Consider the following 15,414-nt stretch of genomic DNA (forward strand, 5'->3'; position numbering starts at 1 on the left):
TAGCCCTGTATCAATCCCAAACTAATCCCACTGTCCCGCTCTCGACATAGCCCTGTATCCATCCCCAAACTAATCCCACTTCTCCGCTCTCTCCCCATAGCCCTGTATCAATCCCAAACTAATCCCACTGTTCCGCGCTCTCCCCATAGCCCTGTATCAATCCTAAACTAATCCCACTGCCCTGCTCTCTTCCCATAGCTCTGTATCAATCCCAAACTAATCCCACTGTCCCGCTCTCTCCCCATAGCCCTGTATCAATCCCCAAACTAATCCCACTTCCCCGCTCTCTCCCCATAGCCCTGTATCAATCCCACTGCCCCGCTCTCTCCCCATAGCCCTGTATCAATCCCAAACTAATCCCACTGTCCCGCTCTCTCCCCATAGCCCTGTATCAATCCCCAAACTAATCCCACTTCCCCGCTCTCTCCCCATAGCCCTGTATCAATCCCAAACTAATCCCACTGTCCCGCTCTCTCCCCATAGCCCTGTATCCATCCCCAAACTAATCCCACTTCTCCGCTCTCTCCCCATAGCCCTGTATCAATCCCAAACTAATCCCACTGTTCCGCGCTCTCCCCATAGCCCTGTATCAATCCTAAACTAATCCCACTGCCCCGCTCTCTCCCCATAGCCCTGTATTAATCCCAAACTAATCCCACTGCCCCGCTCTCTTCCCATAGCCCTCTATCAATCCCAAACTAATCCCACTGTTCCGCGCTCTCCCCATAGCCCTGTATCAATCCTAAACTAATCCCACTGCCCCGCTCTCTCCCCATAGCCCTGTATCAATCCCAAACTAATCCCACTGTCCCGGTCTCTCCCCATAGCCCTGTATCAATCCCAAACTAATTCCACTGTCCCGCTCTCTCCCCATAGCCACCTGTCAATCCCAAACTAATCCCACTGCTCTGAGCTCTCTCCCCATCGCCCTGTATCAATCCCAAACTAATCCCACTGCCCCGCTCTCTTCCCATAGCCCTCTATCAATCTCAAACTAATCCCACTGCCCTGTGCTCTCCCCATAGCCCTGTATCAATCCCAAACTAATCCCACTGTCCCGGTCTCTCCCCATAGCCCTGTATCAATCCCAAACTAATCCCACTGTCCTGCTCTCTCCCCATAGCCCTGTATCAATCCCAAACTAATCCCACTGCTCTGAGCTCTCTCCCCATCGCCCTGTATCAATCCCAAACTAATCCCACTGTCCCACTCTCTCTCCATAGCCCTGTATCAATCCTAAACTAATCCCACTGTGCCGCTCTCTCCCCATAGCCCCGTATCAATCCCAAACTAATCCCACTGCCCCGCTCTCTCCCCATAGCCCTGTATTAATCCCAAACTAATCCCACTGTCCCGCTCTCTCTCCATAGCCCTGTATCAATCCCAAACTAATCCCACTGTCCCACTCTCTCTCCATAGCCCTGTATCAATCTCAAACTAATCCCACTGCCCCGCTCTCTCCCCATAGCCCTGTATCAATCCCAAACTAATCCCACTGCCCCACTCTCTCCCCATCGCCCCGTATCAATCCCAAACTAATCCCACTGTCCCGCTCTCTCCCCATAGCCCTGTATCAATCCCAAACTAATCCCACTGTCCCGCTCTCTCCCCATAGCCCTGTATCAATCCCAAACTAATCTCACTGTCCCGCTCTCTCCCCATAGCCCTGTATCAACCTCAAACTAATCCCACTGTCCCACTCTCTCTCCATAGCCATGTATCAATCCCAAACTAATCCCACTGTCCCGCTCTCTCCCCATAGCCCTGTATCAATCCCAAACTAATCTCACTGTCCCGCTCTCTCCCCATAGCCCTGTATCAACCTCAAACTAATCCCACTGTCCCACTCTCTCTCCATAGCCATGTATCAATCCCAAACTAATCCCACTGTGCCGCTCTCTCCCCATAGCCCCGTATCAATCCCAAACTAATCCCACTGCCCCGCTCTCTCCCCATAGCCATGTATCAATCCCAAACTAATCCCACTGTCCCACTCTCTCTCCATAGCCATGTATCAATCCCAAACTAATCCCACTGTCCCACTCTCTCTCCATAGCCCTGTATCAATCTCAAACTAATCCCACTGCCCCGCTCTCTCCCCATAGCCCTGTATCAATCCCAAACTAATCCCACTGCCCCACTCTCTCCCCATCGCCCCATATCAATCCCAAACTAATCCCACTGTCCCGCTCTCTCCCCATAGCCCTGTATCAATCCCAAACTAATCCCACTGTCCCGCTCTCTCCCCATAGCCCTGTATCAATCCCAAACTAATCTCACTGTCCCGCTCTCTCCCCATAGCCCTATATCAATCCCAAACTAATCCCACTGTCCCGCTCTCTCCCCATAGCCCTGTATCAATCCCAAACTAATCCCACTGTCCCGCTCTCTCCCCATAGCCCTGTATCAATCCCAAACTAATCTCACTGTCCCGCTCTCTCCCCATAGCCCTGTATCAACCTCAAACTAATCCCACTGTCCCACTCTCTCTCCATAGCCATGTATCAATCCCAAACTAATCCCACTGTCCCGCTCTCTCCCCATCGCTCTGTATCAATCCCAAACTAATCCCACTCTTTCCCCACAGTGCTCTATCAATCCCCGTTCCCTGCTTTTTTGTCTGTCCCTGTTTGTGACTATTTGTTTCTGAGTCCCTCATCCATGCCTCTGTTATCTCTCGCCCTGACTGTTTCGGCACTCTTCTGTCTTGCTTGCTTTCTCCACCATCGTTACATTTCATTTCATTCCAAAACTCCGCAGTCCACACACTGCATCATTGGTGGTCGTGCCTTCAGCTGCCCGGGGCCCTCAACTTTGGAATTCCCTCCCTAATCCTCTCCGTCTCCCTCTCTCCTCCTTCCGTCGCTCCTTAAAACTGACGTCTTTGACCAAACATTTGGCCATCTGTCGTGCTATCTCCTTCCGTGGTTCGGTATCAGATTATGTCTGATTTACGCCCTGGGGAAACGCTTTGGGACACTCAAGGCGCCGCATAAATGCAAGTTGTTGTGATAATCCGACAGCACAGATGCTGCTTCCAGGGGCTGCGTTCTCCAACTGTTTTAGACCATTGATGGCCTCGGTCGGCGGTGCCTCTATGACGGTCTGTTTCCCAGTGGGTTTTTGGGTCCTATATCACCATCCGCCAGGGTTGGGCTGATCGTTGACTCTTCTGCTTTGTCTCCGCAGAGAACCGTGAGCCGCAGGGCGGAGGGGGAGGTGCAATCATCGCCGTGGTGGTCTGCGTTCTGCTGCTGCTCCTGGTGGTCGGCATCCTGTACTGCCTGCACAAGAAGGGGAAGCTCCCGTGTGGAAAATCCGAGAAAAAGGACACGTGAGTAAACGCAGGGCGGGGGGAAAGTGGAGAGGGAATGGTGCGGGATCGGAGGGAGGGGGACGAAGCCCGGGGCCTGCCTGGCCGCCATTTTGGATCGGCCCCCTCGACGACCTTGATCGACGGAACGTTGAGTGAGCGGGGAAACAAGACATCGAAATGGGGGAAAATGCCAGTGGGGGTGGAATTGTGGGGAGGGAGAAACGGGAATGATTTCGGATTGTGGGTGGAAAGGGGAGATACTCCTGTAAAATATTGCGCTAATTGGCTGATTTATTCTCTGCCAAGAAGCCGAGGCCCAGCGGACAGGATTGGCAGGGGCAGGGTGAAGGGTGAGAGCCCGGAAGCGATGACGCTGGTGGTCGAATAGTTAACGTGTGCGTGTGGTGGCTCTGTCACCGAACAGTGAGGTGTTGGTGGGTTTGGCACTCTGGCCTCTACGTCAGAGTTCTCCCCGGTGTCCTGGAGCCAATATTGATCCCTGAAGCAACATCACTAAAAAAACAGATTATTGGCTCATTATCACATTGATGTCTGTGGGATCTTGCTGTGCGCAAATTGGCTGCCACGTTTCTCACGTTACACTTCACAAATGCACTTCGTTGGCTGTAAAGTGTTGCATCACGTCCGGGGGATGTGGAAGTTGCTATAAAAAGGCGAGTTCTCTCTTTTAAATCCGAATGAGAACTGTCACATGGAGTTGGATTTGCAGATCAGGAGGAACAAGGAGGGAGGTTTGGAGGAGAACTGGCAGATGATTGGTGAAATAGGAATAAAAATGTTTACACAGTGGCCGGGAGATGGGGGGAGAGAGGGGGAGTGAGTGACAGAGGCGGAGAGAGGGACAGGGAGATGGGGGAGAAGGAGAGACTGGGAGGAGGAGGGGGGATGGGAGAGACTGGGAGGAGGAGGGGGGATGGGAGAGACTGAGAGGAGGAGGGGGAGAGGGAGAGACGGAGAGGAGGAGGGGGGATGGGAGAGACTGGGAGGAGGAGGGGGGATGGGAGAGACTGAGAGGAGGAGGGGGGATGGGAGAGACTGGGAGGAGGAGGGGGGATGGGAGAGACTGAGAGGAGGAGGGGGAGAGGGAGAGACAGAGAGGAGGAGGCGGGATGGGAGAGACTGGGAGGAGGAGGGGGGATGGGAGAGACTGAGAGGAGGAGGGGGAGAGGGAGAGACAGAGAGGAGGAGGCGGGATGGGAGAGACTGGGAGGAGGAGGGGGGATGGGAGAGACTGAGAGGAGGAGGGGGAGAGGGAGAGACAGAGAGGAGAAGGGGGAGAGGGAGAGACAGAGAGGAAGAATGGATGCAAGGGGGAGACTGAGGAGGAGGGGGAGAGGGAGAGACAGAGAGGAGGAGGGGGGATGGGAGAGACAGAGAGAAGGAGGGGGAGAGGGAGAGACAGAGAGGAGGAGGGGGAGAGGGAGAGACAGAGAGGAGGAGGGGGAGAGGGAGAGACAGAGGAAGAATGGATGCAAGGGGGAGACTGAGGAGGAGGGGGAGAGGGAGAGACAGAGAGGAGGAGGGGGAGAGGGAGAGACAGAGGAGGAATGGATGCAAGGGGGAGTCTGAGAGGAGGAGGGGGAGAGGGAGAGTCTGAGAGGAGGAGGGATGCGAGGGGGAGACTGGGAGGAGGAAGGGATGCGAGGGGGAGACTGGGAGGAGGAAGGGATGCGAGGGGGAGACTGGGAAGGTTGCTCCTGCATGGTGCAGTGAGGGGAGCTGCCTCTCCCGGTTTGGGAACAGGATTGAGTGTTGTTGAGGGCGGGATAACTGTAGAATAAACCAGAACAAAGAGTATAATGCACAGCAGGAGACAGTGAATAGAATAATCTTTGTAAAGAAGCTGCAGATATGACAGGTGCCTCGACAGTGCGATCCATCATATTAATGAGTCCTGGAAAGGAGCTCATTACAGATGAAAAGTATCGAGGCCCCAGCGCCCGAGCCCATCGAAACTACAACGCTGTCCTAATGTTTATTTAATGAGATTGTGGAATTAAGAGAGACTGTAGAAACCAAGATGGAGGGTCCCAGGGGAGGGGATTGGACGCTGGGATCTTTCCATTTATCTCCGCCTGCATTTCCATTTTTGCATGCTGAATCTTTCCCCTCAGAAACCAATTCACAACTGTCATTGTCCTCGCCGCCCACTGCCATTAACCATTGATGTTGACGGGTTGTTCCACTGCGGAGGCATCGTGGCTGGGCTCGATCCTGCCCTCGTCAAACAACAACAGCAGTTTGCATTTATATAGTGCCTTTAACAGAGTAAAACACCCCAAGGTGTTTCATGGGAGGGTAAATCAGACAGAAATTTGACCCAGAGCCAGGAGGAATTGGGGACCGGCGACCAAAAGCTCGGTCAAAGAGGTCGGTTCTAAGGAGAGTCTTAAAGGAGGAGAGAGAGAGAGAGAGGTGGAGAGGTTTAGGGAGGGAATTCCAGAGCTTAGGGCCCCAGGCAGCTGAAGGCACGGCCGCCAATGGTGGAGCGATGGGAATCGGGGGATGGGCAAGAGGGCAGAATTGGAGGAGGGCAGAGATCTCAGAGGGCTGTAGGGGCTGGAGGAGGTTACAGAGATAGGGAGGGTTGTAGGAGCTGGAGGAGGTTACAGAGATAGGGAGGGTTGTAGGGGCTGGAGTTACAGAGATAGGCAGTGTTGTAGGGACTGGAGGAGGTTACAGAGATAGGGAGGGTTGTAGGGACTGGAGGAGGTTACAGAGATAGGGAGGGTTGTAGGGGCTGAAGGAGGTTACAGAGATAGGCAGGGTTGTAGGGACTGGAGGAGGTTACAGTGATAGGGAGGGTTGTAGGGACTGGAGGAGTTTACAGGGGATAGGGACTGGATGAGGGCACCATGGAGGGATTTGAAAACAAGGATATTAATTTTAAAATGGAGGGGTTGCTGGACCGGGAGCCAGTGTAGGTCAGTGAGTACTGGAGGAGTGATAGGTGAATGGGACTCGGTGCGGGTTAGGACACAAGGGCAGCCGAGTTTTGAATGAGCTGAAGTTCATGGCAGGAGTGATGGAATAGTCAAGGCGGGAGGTGACAAGGGACTGGATTAGGGTTTCAGCAGCGGGAGTGGGAATGAGGACCCAGACAGCAGGTCCTGGGGAGGACCCCCTACCGTTTAATTCAAGAGGGGAGAAAGCTTCATCAAAGAGATCAACAATGTAACACAAACCAGAATGGCAAAGCAACTGAATCATCTCATCACACAGAAAGACTTGCAATGCTCTCAAACCTTTCACAACCTCAGGAGATCCCAAAGTGTTCACATGGAAGGACTGGTGACCTGGGAGTTTTTGATGTGGACAGTGTGGAGGGACCTTTACTCTGTTTCTAACCCCCCTTTTTTTTTCATTTCTCTCTTTTTTTTTTACTGTCAGCTGAGGCTTGTTGCTGCAATCAGCAGTCAGCACTGTTTTTTTTTTCTTTTTTTTTCTTTTTAGGGAGCTTTACTCTGTATCTAACCCCGTGCTGTACCTGTCCTGGGAGTATTTGATGATGAAATGTTGATGCACGCTGTTAACATCACTCTGATTTATAACCACACACTGTGATGTGAAATCTTTCTTTCCTTTACGGGAGTTAGTTGTCGTCAGATCAGATTGAAGACAGTGAGTCTGCCTCCAGCATTCAATGTCCTATATATAATGTGCCGTGAAATATGAGTACATGCCTGACAAGTGTAAATACCAAGCAGGAATGCCACATCAGAGTTTTCACTGAACAATCTGGAGACAGAAAGCAGAGGTCCAGGACCGTTCCTTCAAAACCGAGAGGGTTAATCGGTGCATTTACAGAGCAACATAAAGGCAGTACACAGTCTGAATGACCTCTTTCAGGGTCTGATTGCCATTTAATGATTGCTCAGTTGTCAGTGGAAGGCGAATGTAAGGGGTGTGCAGGAGAGATTCTGTCTGCTCGAATCTATTTCGATCTCTCGCAATATCGATCCGATTTTTCCTTAGAGTTCGCAACCCCTCCCCAACCTGTGCTGCCCACATTTCCACTCTGCCCATGTCCTCTGGTTCAGTGTGAGTGACAGACTGGGAACATGTTACCCAGGTTTCTGGACTCTCTATCACAAATAGGAGAGAGTCACTGGGAGGCTGGAACAAACACCTCGATTTTAAAATACTCATCTTTGTCTTCAAATCCCTCCACGGTCTCTATGCCACCCTCCCGGTCTCTGTAACCTCCTCCAGCCCCTACAACCCTGCCCATCTCCGTGACCTCCTCCAGCTCCCTCAACCCTCCCGATCTCCGTAACCTCCTCCAGCCCCTACAACCCTCCCCATCTCCGTGACCTCCTCCAGCCCCTGCAACCCTCCCCATCTCCATGACCTCCTCCAGCTCCCTCAACCCTCCCGATCTCTGTAACCTCCTCCAGCCCCTACAACCCTCCCCATCTCCGTGACCTCCTCCAGCTCCCTCAACCCTCCCTATCTCCGTAACCTCCTCCAGCCCCGACAACCCTCCCTATCTCCGTAACCTCCTCCAGCTCCCACAACCCTCCCTATCTCCGTAACCTCCTCCAGCTCCCACAACCCTCCCTATCTCTGTAACCTCCTCCAGCCCCTACAACTCTCCCCATTTCCATAACCTCCTCCAGCCCCTAGAACCCTCCCTATCTCCGTAACCTCCTCCAGCCCCTACAACCCTCCCTATCTCCGTAACCTCCTCCAGTCCCTACAACCCTCTCTATCTCCGTAACCTCCTCCGGCCTTTACATCCTTCCCTATCTCTGTAACCTCTCTATCTCTGTAAACTCCTCTAGCCCCTACAACCCTCCTTATCTCTCTAACCTCCTCCAGCCCCTGCACCCCTCGCTATCTCTGTAACCTCCTCCAGCCCCTACACCCCTCCCTATCTCTAAAACCTCCTCCGGCCCTGTAACCCTCCCTATCTCTGTAACCTCCTCCAGCCCCTACAACCCTCCGAGATCTCTGTGCTCCTCCAATTCCGCCCTCTTCCCCATCCCCCGATTCCCATCGCTCCACCATTGGTGGCCGTGCCTTCAGTTGCCCTGGGGCCCTAAGCTCTGGAATTCCCTCCCTAAACCTCTCCGCCTCTGTCTCTCCTCCTTTAAGATGCTGTTTAAAACCAATCTCTTTGACCGAGCTTTTGGTCACCGGTCCCTAATATCTCCTGATGTGGCTCGGGGTCAAATTTCGTGGAACACCTTGAGATTTTTTACTATGTGAAAAGGTGCTATATAAATGCAAGTTCTTGTATCAAGAAAGACTGAATAGCCCCTTTGGTAAAGAGAAGGCGGAGGGGTGACCTGATAGAGGCCTTGAAAATGACGGAGGTGTTTGAGAGGGTAGACGTAGAGAAGATGTTTCCACTTGTGGGGGGAGAGACCAGAACTAGGGGCCCATCAATATAATCCAATGGGGAATTCCGGAGAAACCTCTTTCCCCAGAGAGTGGTGAGAATGTGGAACTCGCTCCCACAGGGAGTGGTTGAGGTGAATAGTATCGATGTATTTAAGGGGAAGCTGGATAAACACAAGAGGGAGAAAGGAATAGAAGGATATGGTGATGGGGTGAGATGGAGAGGGGGTGGGAGGAGGCTAGTATGGAGCCGAAACACCAGCACAAAGCAGATGGGCCGAATGGCCTGGTTCTGTGCTGGAAATTCTATGTCATTTATCAGTTCAACATCACTAATACCGGTTATCTGGCCTTTATCGCATTGTGGCTTCTGGGATCTTCCTGTGCCTGAAATGGCTGACGCTACTCCCTGCGTTACAACAGCGACTGCGTTTTTTTTTAGGGCTCTCTGTTGGGTGGGGGGTTACGAAGCGCTTTGGGATGCTTCATTTTACCCGGAAGGTTCCGGAATTGCCTGTGTTCGGATGTTTGAAGCCCACCTCCAAGTCATTTCTTGCCACTTGAAACAGTGATTTGCCCCGCTAGTGACCCCTGTGACCCCACAGCACTGACCTCTGTGAGCCCCCCCACTCCAGTTCGTGACCCCTGTGACCCCACAGCACTGACCTCTGTGAGGCCCCCCTCCACTCCAGTTCGTGACCCCTGTGACCCCAGAGCACTGACCTCTGTGAGGGCCCCCCCACTCCAGTTCGTGACCCTTGACCTCACTGATACTCCATTTACAACCATACTTTGCCTTCCATAGCCTGGCAATTTTTAATCCCCTTCGACTCAGGCAGCAGAGGAGGAGTCCATTCAGTCCATCATGCCTGTGCTGGCTCTTTGAAAGATCTATCCAATTAGCCCCCACTCTCCCCCCCGCCCCCTGCTCTTTCCCCCATCCTTCTGCAAATTTTTCCCCTTCCAGTATTTCTCCGATTCCCCCTTTTGAAAGTTACTATTGAATCTGCTTCCACCGCCCTTTCAGGCAGCGCATTCCAGATCACAACAACTCACTGCGTCAAAAAAATTCTCCTCATCTCCCCCCCTCTGGTTCTTTTACCGATTATCCTCAATCTGTGTCCCTCTGGTTACCGACCCTCCTGCCACTGGGAACAGTTTCTCCTCATTTACTCCATCGAAAACCCCCTGGTGATTTTGAACACCTTGATTAAATCTGCCCCTTGACCTTCTCTGCTCTGAGGAGAACAATCCCAGCTTCTCCCAGTCTCTCCACATGAACTGGAGTCCCTCATCCCTGGGACCATTCCGGTAAATCTCCCTCCGCACCCTCTCCAAGGCATCAATATCCTTCCGAAAGTTCTGGCCACCGGCATTGGACACAATTCTCCAGCTGGGGCCGAGCCAGGGATTTGTTAATGTTCAACAGTCGATCACAAAGGATGAAGACTTCACTCCCTTCTGGACGAATTGTTTGTGAAGGACAGTGTTGAAATGTAACTACTGCAACTCTTAAGGTTTCCATTGCCAATAGATCTACCAGTTAGGAACATAGGAATAGGAGGAGGCCATTCAGCCCCTCGAGCCTGTTCTGTCATTCAATGAGATCACAGCTGATCTGCAACGTAACTCTAACTCCCCACCTTGGTTCCGTAACCCTTAATCCCCTGACCCAACAAAAATCTATCAATCTCAGTTTGGAAATTTCCAATTGACACCGCCCCCACCCCCTGCCCCCCACCACTCCAGCCTCGACAGCTTTTTGGGGGAGAGAGTTCCAGATTCCCACTCCCCTTCCTGACATCACCCCTGAACGGCCTGGCTCCAATTTTAAAGTTCTGCCCCCTTGCTCTGCACTCCTACCCCGACCAGAGGAAATAGTTTCTCTCTCCCCAACCCTATCGAATCCTTTAATCATCTCAAACCCCTCGATTAGATTCCCCCCCTTAATCTTCTACACTCGAGGGAACCCAAGCTGTGCAACCAGTCCTCGTCATTTCACCCTTTCAGTCCCGGGATCATTCTGGTGAATCTGCGCTGCACCCTGCCGCCACAGACAGTATATCCAGAACTGAACTGACCAGAGATGCAACCGAACTAAAAGGACGTCCAGGGATTTTGATAAGGGAATGTCTGAGGGATGGGAGGAGTCCCTCAGTTTGGAAGTTGGGAACAGTAAACCAAGTCATGAGCAGGAGGCACTCCCACTGGATTGTCACAGTGGTATGGTAAGGATGCGAGATCGGCGGGGGAGGGGAGGAAGGATTCTGACCAATCCCCGTGCCTCTTTCCCTTTTCCAGAGTTCACACAGAGGTCAAAAACGATGACATTGTAGTGGAGATGAAGACGGGCCAATCGCCTGAGACCTCTGGGCTGCTGGGGTTGAATGGAGACAAGAGGCCCGTTGGCAACAGGGTAAGTTACCGTGACAACCAGGCCTGGGTGCCAGGGCACCCCCAACCCCGTGCGCCAGGAACCTTCCGTGCAATCGAAGCCACTGGGCGTCTGCGATTGTCCGAACCCTTCACGCTGTTCCTCTCCACTGAGAACGGTTTGGAGCCATCCACGTTCCAACAGGGAGCAAGCCTTCGCTCCAGAGCAAGTATCCTCAGGGAGCCCCCTCCATCCGAGAAGCGAGGGGGGAAGGTCACAGCTGAGGGCCCAGATTGAGGCAGTGCCCTGGGCTTTCGCATGAAACACGGGAGTGGGGAGGCCACCATCTTGTCACGTGACAAGCAGGCCCAGGTAGGCAACCAGAGGGTCGGAGCTGACTGTTGCTTGGAGGAGATGGAAGAGTGACGGAGGTGGGCCAATCTATTGCAGGGATCGGAGGGTTCAGTTTGTCTGATGAACGCCTGCAGGCTCACAAAGATCTGCTAGGCCCGTTGTGTGCAAAGCCTTATGGGTAAAGCACCACTGGGTGGCCACATATTTCAAGGCTGCCCTTGCTATGCTGCTCATTGTAAAGGAAGATTCCAGCAACAGCAATTTGCATTTATATAGCAGCATTTGATGTGGTAAAATCTCCCAAGGTGCTTCTCACGAGTGATTACCGAACAGAATCTGTCACCGAGACACATAAGGAGATATTAGTGACAGGCGACCAAAAATTCAGGCCAAGAGGTCGGTTTGTGAAGGAGCGTCTTAAAGGAGGAGAGAGAGAGGCGGCGAGGTTTAGGGAGGGAATTCCAGAACTTAGGGCCCCAGGCAGCTGAAGGCACGGCTGCCAATGGTGGAGCGATGGGAATCGGGGGATGGGCAAGAGGGTAGAATTGGAGGAGCATAGAGATCTCGGAGGAATGTAGGGGCTGGAGGAGGTTACAGAGGTAGGGAGGGTTGTCGGGGCTGGAGGAGGTTGCAGAGATGGGGTGGGTTGTCGGGACTGGAGGAAGTTACAGAGATAGGGAGGGGAGTAGGGGCTGGAGGAGGTTGCAGAGATGGGGTGGGTTGTAGGGACTGGAGGAGGTTACAGAGATAGGGAGGGTAGTAGGGGCTGGAGGAGGTTACAGAGATAGGGAGGGTTTCAGGAGCTGGAGGAGGTTACAGAGATAGGGAGGGTTGTAGGGACTGGAGGAGGTTACAGAGAAAGGGAGGGTTGTCGGGGCTGGAGGAGGTTGCAGAGATGGGGAGGGTAGTAGGGTCTGGAGGAGGTTGCAGAGATGGGGTGGGTTGTAGGGACTGGAGGAGGTTACAGAGATAGGGAAGGTTTCAGGAGCTGGAGGAGGTTACAGAGATAGGGAGGGTTGTAGGGACTGGAGGAGGTTACAGAGAAAGGGAGGGTTGTCGGGGCTGGAGGAGGTTGCAGAGATAGGGAGGGTAGTAGGGTCTGGAGGAGGTTGCAGAGATGGGGTGGGTTGTAGGGACTGGAGGAGGTTACAGAGATAGGGAGGGTTGTAGGGGCTGGAGGAGGTTACAGAGATAGGGAGGGTAGTAGGGGCTGGAGGAGGTTACAGAGATAGGGAGGGTTGTCGGGGCTGGAGGAGGTTACAGAGATGGTTAGGGTAGTAGGGGCTGTAGGAGGTTACAGAGATGGGGAGGGTAGTAGGGGCTGTAGGAGGTTACAGAGATAGGGAGGGTTGTAGGGGCTGGAGGAGGTTACAGAGATAGGGAGGGTTGTAGGGGCTGGATGAGGTTACAGAGATCGAGAGGGATGTAGGGGCTGGAGGAGGTTACAGAGAACAGGAGGGTTGTAGGGGCTGGAGGAGGTTACAGAGATAGGGAGGGTAGTCGGGGCTGAAGGAGGTTACAGAGATAGGGAGGGTTGTAGGGGCTGGAGGAGGTTACAGAGATGGGGAGGGTTGTAGGGACTGGAGGAGGTTACAGAGATGGGGAGGGTTGTAGGGACTGGAGGAGGTTACAGAGATAGGGAGGGTTGTAGGGGCTGGAGGAGGTTACAGAGATGGGGAGGGTTGTAGGGACTGGAGGAGGTTACAGAGATCGTGAGTGTTGTAGGGGCTGGATGAGGTTACAGAGATTGGTTGGGATGTAGGGGCTGGAGGAGGTTACAGAGATAGTGTGGGAACTCTGCTTCTCTATCCACAGATGCTGCCAGACCTGCTGAGTATTTCCAGCATTTCTTGTTTTTATGATCTGCGGTTACTCTGGCCTGGGATTACTCTGGTCTGGGGTTAACCTGGTCTGGGATTACCCTGGCCTGTGATTACTCGGTCTTTGATTACTCTGGATTACTCTGATCTGGAGTTACTCTGGTCTGTGATTACTCTGGGATTACTCTGGTCTGTGATTACTTGGTCTGTGATTACTCTGGGTTATTCTGGTCTGGGGTTACTCTGGTCTGTGATTACTTGGTCTGTGAATACTCTGGGATTACTCTGGTCTGGGGTTACTCTGGTCTGGGGTTACCCTGGTCTGGGGTTACCCTGGTCTGTGATTACTCTGGTCTGGGGTTACCCTGGTCTGTGATTACTCTGGATTACTCTGATCTGGAGTTACTCTGGTCTGTGATTACTCTGGGATTCCTCTGGTCTGTGATTACTTGGTCTGTGATTACTCTGGGTTATTCTGGTCTGGGGTTACTCTGGTCTGTGATTACTTGGTCTGTGAATACTCTGGGATTACTCTGGTCTGGAGTTACTCCGGTCTGGGGTTACTCTGGGTTACTCTGGTCTGGGGTTACTCTGGTCTGCAGTTACTCTGGTCTGGAGTTACTCTGGTCTGGAGTTACTCTGGGTTACTGTTGTCTTGGGTTACTCTGGTCTGGAGTTACTCAAGTCGGGGTTACTCTGGGTTACTGTTGTCTTGGGTTACTGTGGTCTGGGGTGACTCTGGTCTGCGGTTACTCTCGTCTGCGGTTACTCTCGTCTGCGGTTACTCTTGTCTGCGGTTACTCTTGTCTGCGGTTACTCTCGTCTGCGGTTACTCTCGTCTGCGATTACTCTCGTCTGTGGTCACTCTGGTCTGGGGTTACTCTGTCCAGGGGCTACTCTGGTCTGGGATTATTCTGACCTGGGATTACTCTGGGTTACTGGTCTGGGGTTACTCTGGTCTGCAATTACTCTGGTCTGGGGTTACTCTGGATTATTCTGGTCTGGGTTACTCTGGTCTGGGGTAACTTTGGACTGGGTCACTCGGGCCTGGGGTTACTCCGGGTTACTCTGGCCTGGGATTACTCTGGCCTGGGGTTACTCTGCATTACTCTGGTCTGGGGTTACTCTGGGTTACTGTGGTCTGGGGTTTCTCTGGGTTACTTTGGTCTGCGGTTACTCTGGTCTGCGGTTACTCTGGTCTGCGGTTACTCTGGTCTGGGGATACTCTGGTCTGCGATTACTCTGGTCTGCGATTACTCTGGCGTTACTCTGGTCTGCGGTTACTCTGGATCTTTCTGGTCTGGGGTTACTCTGGATTTTTTTTGGCTGGGGTTACTCTGCGTTTTTTCTGGTCTAGGGTTACTCTGGGTTTTTTCTGGTCTGTGGTTACTCTGGGTATTTTCTGGTCTGGGATTACTCTGGGTTTTTTCAGGTCTGTGGTTACTCTGGGTATTTTCTGGTCTGGGATTACTCTGGGTTTTTTCAGGTCTGGGGTTACTCTGGGTTTTTTCTTCTCTTTTGTTACTCTGGGTTTTTTCTGCTCCGTTGTTACTCTGGGTTTTTTCTGGCCTGGGGTTACTCTGGGTTTTTTCTGGTTTGGGTTTTTTCTGGTCTGAGATTACTCTGGGTTTTTTCTGGTCTGGGGTTACTCTGGGTTTTTTCTGGTCTGGGATTTCTCTGGGTTTTTTCTGGTCTGGGGTTACTCTGGGTTTTTTCTGGTCTGAGATTACTCTGGGTTTTTTCTGGTCTGGGGTTACTCTGGGTTTTTTCTGGTCTGGGGTTACTCTGGTTTTTTTCTGGTCTGGGATTACTCTGGGTTTTTTCTGGTCTGGGGTTACTTTGGGTTTTTTCTGGTCTGGGGTTACTCTGGGTTTTTTCTCGTCTGGGGTTACTCTGGGTTTTTTCTGGTCTGGGGTTACTCTGGGTTTTTTCTGGTCTGGGATTGCTCTGGGTTTTTTCTGGTCTGGGGTTACTCTGGGTTTTTTCTGGTCTGGGGTTACTCTGGGTTTTTTCTGGTCTGGGATTGCTCTGGGTTTTTTCTGGTCTGGGGTTACTCTGGATTTTTTCTGGTCTGGGATTGCTCTGGGTTTTTTCTGGTCTGGGGTTACTTTGGGTTTTTTCTGGTCTGGGGTTACTCTGGGTTTTTTCTGGTCTGGGGTTACTCTGGGTTTTTTCTGGTCTGGGGT

General features: G+C 52.5%; 1 protein-coding gene across 2 annotated transcripts in view; it reads left to right on the forward strand.

The window, feature by feature from the left end:
• LOC137352724 (basal cell adhesion molecule-like) overlaps positions 1–15,414 on the forward strand; it is a 143,923-nt gene that overhangs the window by 124,396 nt on the left and 4,113 nt on the right. Inside the window, exons 14-15 of one of the 2 annotated variants that reach the window (XM_068018468.1) lie at positions 3,190–3,334; positions 10,982–11,096. In XM_068018468.1, coding sequence (XP_067874569.1) covers positions 3,190–3,334; positions 10,982–11,096 — 260 coding nt within the window. The remainder of the gene's footprint in view (positions 1–3,189; positions 3,335–10,981; positions 11,097–15,414) is intronic. The other variant, XM_068018469.1, reaches the window with a different exon arrangement.

The sequence above is a fragment of the Heterodontus francisci genome, chromosome 39 (assembly GCF_036365525.1).
Source record: "Heterodontus francisci isolate sHetFra1 chromosome 39, sHetFra1.hap1, whole genome shotgun sequence".
Classification (NCBI taxonomy): domain Eukaryota; kingdom Metazoa; phylum Chordata; class Chondrichthyes; order Heterodontiformes; family Heterodontidae; genus Heterodontus; species Heterodontus francisci.